This window comes from Gossypium hirsutum, chromosome A07 (assembly GCF_007990345.1).
Source record: "Gossypium hirsutum isolate 1008001.06 chromosome A07, Gossypium_hirsutum_v2.1, whole genome shotgun sequence".
Taxonomy (NCBI): domain Eukaryota; kingdom Viridiplantae; phylum Streptophyta; class Magnoliopsida; order Malvales; family Malvaceae; genus Gossypium; species Gossypium hirsutum.
Genome location: NC_053430.1, coordinates 1,425,096 through 1,432,485, shown reverse-complemented (window position 1 = coordinate 1,432,485; position 7,390 = coordinate 1,425,096). Strand labels below are relative to the sequence as shown.

Below are 7,390 nucleotides of genomic sequence, written 5' to 3'. Positions count from 1 at the left end.
TAGAGATTAGGTTTAGACAAGTCAGTTGGAAACGAGACATCAAAAAACATGGATATACTAAAGTTCCACTCGCCTATTTTTCTCAGTCAAAAGCGCCGTCTCAACCCCCGAAAATGATAAACAAAACAAAAAAGAAAAATTACGCAAGGAATAAAGTTTTGGGTTGGTCAAATGTTTATTTATTTCCTTAATATTTGTAATTTAAAAATAAGAAAAATAGTTTTCTTCAAAAAAATTATAAAAAGGTAAAAATGTCATGGAGGCCCTTGTACGAGAAGTTAGATTATATTTTACTCCATTTATTAAAAAAAGGTAAATTAGTCATTATATGATAAATTAAAGAGTAAATTAATTTTTCTATTAAAAATTTTATCCATTTTTACTATTAAAAACTGGCATGGCAAACGAAATAACTAGGCAATTACATTTGGCGTGTGATGTGTACCTCATATTGGCATACATGAACCAGCTTTTAACAATAGAAAATTGATGAAATTTTTAACAAAAAGACCAATTTACTCTTTAGTCAACATATAAAGACTAATTATCCATTTTCTGAGTAGAGGAGGTAAAATTCAATCTAATTATAGTATAATGACCTTCATGGTATTTTAATGTTATAAACACTAAAAAGAATTGAGAAAAAAGATCCCTTAATTCAGGTTTTAGTCTTGTTATTATACAAAAACTTAAGATTTAATCTCTTTATATTGTTTAGCATAATTTGATTTTTTTACCTCTACAATATTATTAGTAAGTGCAAATTGACAACGTCATTTTTTAGTTGCCATTAAAATGATATGATTTTTTTAATAAACAATATTATTTGTACTTGACAAATAAATTTATTATCAATAGAATAAAATTGTCTGGATTTTCACGAACTCTAATTGCGTGATTGAATGATAGTAAAAAAGAATTATATAGTCACTTTAACGATAACAATTAACAGTATTTTCAATTTGGGCCTAAAGTAGATAATTAAATTATGTCAAGTTAAAGTAAAAGGATTAAATCCAAAATTTATTTTAGCATAAGAGAGACCAAAACAATAATTAAACATTTTACCTTTTAAAAATTGTCTAATTAAATTAATGATCATTATTTTAATTACAACGACCCCCAACATTTAGTCTATTGGTAAAGAGCGTTCACCATATCCCCAAAATCATGAGATCGATCTACAAGTCGTGCCTGTGTGGTAGCTTAGATGATTGTGTGTATAAGTGTGTGAGTTTGAGATTCTATTGTATTAAAAAAAATCAATTTAACTACAACAATTTAGGCTTACTAATAACATTACAAAAGCATATGATTAAATCAAATCAAATTAAAATAAAGAGATTAAATTGTAATTTTTAGCATAGTAAAGAAATTAAAACCATAATTTAACATTGTACCTTTTAAATTGCGAAGCATAGTATTACACATGCATAATTCCAACTATATAGATTATGACGCACCCACGATACACACGTAAAAATGGAATAAAATTTTAAGTGAAATGATAGAATAGAAAATGTAAAAGTGAAAGATTCAAAGTCCCATTATATTTTATATAAAAATACAAAAAGGAAGAAATAGCCTGATAATAATATAATTTATTTTATAAAAAATACTAAAATAAATATTTTTTAATGAAATTTGATACCCAACCGACTTATAATAATAACTCAATTAAGAACTTTAAATACAATATAAATATTCCATAATTTCCATGGTATACATTACTATGTAAGTAGCTAGCCAACCCACCTGAAATATAGTTTCAATAGTTTGATTGTATTGAAAAGTAAAGTAGTATTGACATTTGGACCAACTTTGAATGCATATTGTTAAAAGTTTTATTCTTGGATTTTATAGGTGGGTTGCTTGCTCATTCAAAAAAAGGGGTTGCTTTCATAATTTCCACTTCATCCATACAGTACTGTCAGTCAATTTGGGCGACAATTTATTTAGTCATACATTTAGAAAATCAAACTAATTCATTTATATATATGCAAAGCTTTGATTGATAAGGTTTAATTGCTCTAGTGGTCCTCACTCTATGATTCAAAGTTTAAAACGATTTTCTAATTTAAGTGGAATATATTTAAAACATGATGACTAATGTGTACTGACGACATAGATGTTTTGGATTTTGATGTGTGAGAACAAAAGAAAATACATTCTTAAATTTTATTGGCATTGCCTGTTTGTTAACACATAAAATCAAAATTATTTATGTAATAAATACACGTATTTATAATTTGATATACAATAACATAATTATATAAAAAAAAGTATAGGAAGTAGAAGAATTTACTAGAATAAGCCGATCAAAATTCAAAATTACATATTATAATGGTTAAATGTCAATGAATATAATTACAGTATTAAAGAAAAACAAATTATAGCTGCTGACCGCAGAAAAAAATTAGTTTGACCACTGGTGATTAAATCACTGTGCCAAGTCTGTGATTAGCCTTCTCACTGCTTCCTGGAAGGTGGATTCATCCCATCCATCGCCCTACAAAATTTTCACAAATTTGAATTTAAAATAATTTCACTTAAAATACTTTAAATTCCAAATAATTTGAATCTGGAATGAACCAAATGGTTAGAGGCGAACAGTAAAGTAATGGAAGTTTGGGATTTAATTCCTTTAAAATTTTTTGAAAAAAATTTCATTAAACCTTTCAAAATTTTTAAAAATCTTATTTTTTTAAAAAATAATTTTTCATTAAATCTTCAAATTTTTTTTGAGAAATCTCACTAAAACCCAAAAAACTTTTTAAAAAAATAACTAAGCTCTCTCCTAACTTGATGCGGAGAGTCAGTGCTATTCAAATTTAAAATGACTTCAACTTGAAATAATGAAAAGTAATTTGACCCTAATATCAAATTTAAATGAAAAAAAACCTAAAAATGATTTAACTTGAAAACACAACTAACAAACTTGAGTAAACTTGAAACCTGAGTAAATTTGAACTCAAAGTGAATTGGACTTAAGATAACCCAAACTCAAAATGACCCGAAGTAAAAGTTGACTCGAACTTTTAATAATCAACCCAAAATAACTCGGAAGATCCAAAAACATTAATCCAACCCGAAACTATCATCCCTTCCCAACTTACAAATCTAGTCTCAAGTTGATTCGAAACCACTCTAACCTGAATATCAAACCTAAAAAATAAATTCGAACTAAAAATTAACTTAAACTCAAAATAACTTAAACTCGAATCCAAAACCAATCAGAATTTGCATACCTTGATTCTGAGTCTCAAGCTAACAAGATTAACGGAGCCAAATTCCGATACACCCGTGTTAGCTTCAATGGACATCAAGCTCACATTTCTATCGAGCTTCAAGAATTCAAGCAAATGGATTAAGATATCGATGATCGGCCGTTCACCTCTGACGGTAACTCTCAGGTCGGCGAGTCTTTCTTCGGATGTTGATTCGGGTACGGGTATGACCCGAACATTAACTCTCTCGTTTGATGGATCATTAACTTCTATGGCAGCAGCTCCTCCTTTGGACGGCAAAATCTGGGCTTCTAATAACTGTTTTTGCCGATTGAGTTCCAAAATTTGAGCTTTCAATGAAACCAAGTATTCCCTCGCCGTCGTCAGCACAGATGCTTTGTCTCTCTACATCAATACCCAACAAAATTATGGTTAATTTATCATCAATCCCTGTATTTTAACAAAGTTTGAGATTTAGTCCCTATACTTGAAAAATTAAATTATCTTGTTTAAATTGGGGATAAAGTAATCTCAGAACTTTTTTGAGTTCACATTAGTCTCGAAATTTGATTTTTTTTTTCAATTTGACCCCTAGGAATTCTATTCAAGAGTGATGATGTGCTAAATTGAGAAATAGTGTTAAGTTAGAGCTAAGAGTAAGATGGGAAAAAATTTAAAGTTAAAGAAAATAAATATGATTTTATCCCTTTAATTTAGGATTAAGATTTTTAAATAAAGAAAATAAGAAATGTAATTGAGGGAGGAATGGTGTTAAAGGGTACCTTGGTGCCTGAAGGAAGAAGGGATCGTAATGCCACGAAACTTTCATTGAGTTTTTCTCTTCTTTTCCGTTCCGACATCATATGGTGCAACTGGTTGCTAGTGGGGCCGGGGCGGCTTCGCAGTAGTTGTTCGCGCCTCGCTAAATTGAATTTTCGATAAAACAAAATGGCCCTTTTCATCATAGCTTGAGCTCGTAAACTAGCCCTCGCCGGCGTCGTCGCCGGGCTAGCGCCTAACCCAGTCGCGTAGCGCTTAAACGCGCTAGCTTTAGGGTTTAGCCGGTAGTTATTGTAGGGTAAACTTTGGTTTCGATGAAAGGGAGTCGACGAGGAGGAGGAAGAAGAAGAAGGAGAAGTTAAAACGGCGAGAATCGCTCTCGTCATCGCGGCGTTTTCGCTCTCCAACGTCGGTAGCGGAATGTTGCTCCGCGTTTGAGAAAAGGCTTGCATGGCTCGACGCGGATCGTTGATCGAGGAGGGAGTGATTGCGTCTTGTTGCAAGGAAGAGGGTGCGGGTTCATGAGTGGTCGGGACGGTGAAGATCAAAGAAGAATCCGGACTACTCGTCGATAACGATCTTAACGACGACGAAGACGAAGACGGCCTATTCTGGTCAGTTGATTGAGGAAGCTGATCTTCTGAGAAGAAACTTCTCATCTCCTTCTCCATGTTAAGCTACAATTATTGACAAATTAGATATACATATACATGTATATATATAATAAACAAAAGCAATGGCGGCATTATAATATGTGGAGAGTTTATTTTTGTTTACTTGTACCATACTTGACGACCCTAACTCAATCTCTCCACTTCTGCATGCCATGAATACTGCCGTCTGTGATATTTAATTATATAACACACAAAATCAAGTACATGTTAGGATAATATTTTTTTTATACAATCCAAGCTTTAACGAGGGATGTTAATATAAATTTATTCTATTAATTTCATCATAAAAAAGTACCATTCTTAACCTATTAAATTCGAACTCAAAATTATAAAAAATTGAAATAAATCGAAATCCAAATGATAAATATAAATGGCTTGACCCAGAAACTTGAATATCATAAACTTAAAATGACATCGAAAATTTAAAACCTACTTAATTATATATTGATTCACCAAAAACCGAAACAGGTTAGATCCAATAAAAAATACTCAAATAAGTAATTTAGAATGCCCAAATTCGAAATAACTTGACTTAATTACTTGAGGGTTGTGAACCTTGAAAATGTTAAAACCTACTTAATGATACATTTGCTCACCAAAAACCAAAACAAGTTAAAATGATGTGAATTTAAAATGATTTGAATAGAAAATTTTAGGGTGATTAACAAAAAAAAAAAACTTTAAAATTTATACATTGATTCACCAAAAACCTAGATAAATCAGATCCAAAATGATCCCAAAGAAGGAATAGATTAATTAATTAGAATGGCACAAATTCAAAACTACTTTGGAAATCTTAACATCAAGCAGAAATAATTCAAAAAGTTTGAAACGCTCCATAATCATACATTGGTTTGAAAACAAACCTTAATCCCCGCTACCTGCAATAATAAAAACAGAGTTATATGTCTGGTTATTTTCAAGTGAAAACCAAAATTTATTACAGTTAGTTCTTTTGTAATGTAAAATTTGCATTTTATTTTTATTACCCGATAAAATTGCCTTTGTGTCTCATGGAATGCTCGGTTTTGAAGCTCCAATTCCCTTAATTCAATGTAACGTTGATTATTCTTAAAAGCAAAACCTGGAACTAGTCCACTGTAATACAGAAAATTCCCACACAGATTAATGGCAAACTGGTCTAAAACTAGAAACCCACCCCCCCCCCCCCCAAAAAAAAAATGTAAGAAAAATTTGCCCATACTTATCATTTTCGAGACGAAATATTAATTGCTTATATTCAAGAAACAACCCCAAAGCTTGGCTGTTCTCTTCACTACAACACCCATCCAAACCGATTAAACAGCTGTTTTTGAAAAACAAAACAAAACAAAACACCAGTTACCCAAAAATTTCAAATATTTAAAAGGATTAAAATGCAATTTTACCACTTTTAACTTTTACCCATGTAAGCATGGTGTTTATATATATTTTAAAGGAAATATATAGAGAGAAAAGAGATGATGATGAAGGAGAGATAGATAGATAAATACTTGGCTTGCTGCAAGAAAGAGTAGGACCATAAGCAAATGTAAGAACAGCAAGTTGATTGCATGAGTAAATTCAGGAATTCAGCTCGTGATGCTTCATCGAGGTTGAAGATGGCGTCCATGAAAATCAAATATTATTCCAACCTTTTTTTTCTTTGGGGTTTTTTCTTAGCAGGTAGATCCTTTTACGGACCCATATACTGCTGGTTTAGGGTTCATGTCATTTGATTGTTTTTTTTTTATTTTTAGAAAAATAAATGATAAGAAACTAAGATAGCTGAGCGGTACAAGAGGTTTTTTATTTTTTTGAAAAGTAGAACAAATTAAGCTTTATATATATACAAGGGGAGAACTTGGAAAAGTATTCAGGAGATTGATTGATATACTCAAAGCAAAAAAGGTTAAATTATGATTTTAGTCCTTTGGTGGAAGGTTAGTTCTTTAGATATAATTTCATCTTTCTATTGCTATTAATGTTATACCTTCGTTTATATCAGTAGTTCCGTTTAAAAAAGTTTTGTTAATCGGGTGATGTGGATTTAAAAAAAAAAAGTTTGAAACTTGAGGTTAAAATTAGGAATTTCAGGGTTTTAAAAGAAAACTTCGTATAAGCTTATTAACGAAAATACTAAAGATTAAATTATGGTAATTTAAAGTATAGGGACTAAATCCCCAATTTGAATATACTAGAGGGACTAAAATAGAATTTAACACTAAATAAAGAGAATAGGCAGACCCCGCCCAGCCCACCAGCCTGCCAAAGTAATGGTCAAACTTCAAAGTCTTCCTTCTCCATGATTTTCTTTGAAAATAGTCAGTCAGGGAATGCAGATTCCCTTTTACCCCACTTTTTTATTTTTCTTTTAAAAAAAGTTTCTTTTATTTAAAGTGTTTTTGTTAAATAAAAATGTACTATAATATTGCAATTAGTTTTTTAAATATATTTTTTTAAATTTTTTATTTTTTATCAAATATTCATTTAACATGAATTTGAATCGTATTATCCCGTTTTTAATTTTAATATTGTATAAAAAAATACATTTACAACAATTATAACATAAAATTAAATCAATATAAAATATAGCAGATGAAATAAAAATTCATTTAAAACATTCACATATCTAATAATATTATATGAAAAATACTTTTATAATTGTTTTTAATGACCTAAACACCATGCCCTAATTTTATAAATCCATGTTGGATTGAGTCTACCATT

General features: G+C 30.3%; 1 protein-coding gene across 4 annotated transcripts; it reads right to left on the bottom strand.

Annotated features, from left to right (window-relative positions):
• Nucleotides 1-2,200: 2,200 nt before the first annotated feature.
• On the bottom strand, nt 2,201-6,473 carry LOC121231950 (putative transcription factor bHLH041). Of its 4 annotated transcripts, none has more exons than XM_041117098.1 (8): nt 6,175-6,473; nt 5,886-5,987; nt 5,671-5,779; nt 5,530-5,562; nt 4,785-4,847; nt 4,010-4,684; nt 3,249-3,632; nt 2,201-2,509 (listed from the first exon to the last, which is right to left on the bottom strand). In XM_041117098.1, the coding sequence occupies exons 1-8, from the start codon at nt 6,291-6,293 to the stop codon at nt 2,441-2,443; spliced, it is 1,554 nt and encodes a 517-aa protein (XP_040973032.1). In that variant the 5' UTR covers nt 6,294-6,473; the 3' UTR covers nt 2,201-2,440. The 4 variants fall into 4 exon arrangements, with proteins under 4 accessions (XP_040973032.1, XP_040973033.1, XP_040973034.1 ...); XM_041117099.1 differs by having other exon boundaries at nt 4,791-4,847; XM_041117100.1 differs by having other exon boundaries at nt 5,548-5,562.
• Between the last annotated feature and the right edge of the window lie 917 nt (nt 6,474-7,390).

Excerpts from the sequence above, each read along its gene's own strand:
- LOC121231950 (XM_041117098.1), bottom strand. The coding sequence starts at position 6,293 with ATGGACGCCATCTTCAACCTCGATGAAGCATCACGAGCTGAATTCCTG. Across the intron at positions 5,563-5,670 it reads CACAAAGGCAATTTTATCGG|GTAGCGGGGATTAAGGTTTG; the intron begins GTAATAAAAATA and ends TTATTATTGCAG. Across the intron at positions 2,510-3,248 it reads GCTTGAGACTCAGAATCAAG|GGCGATGGATGGGATGAATC; the intron begins GTATGCAAATTC and ends AAAATTTTGTAG.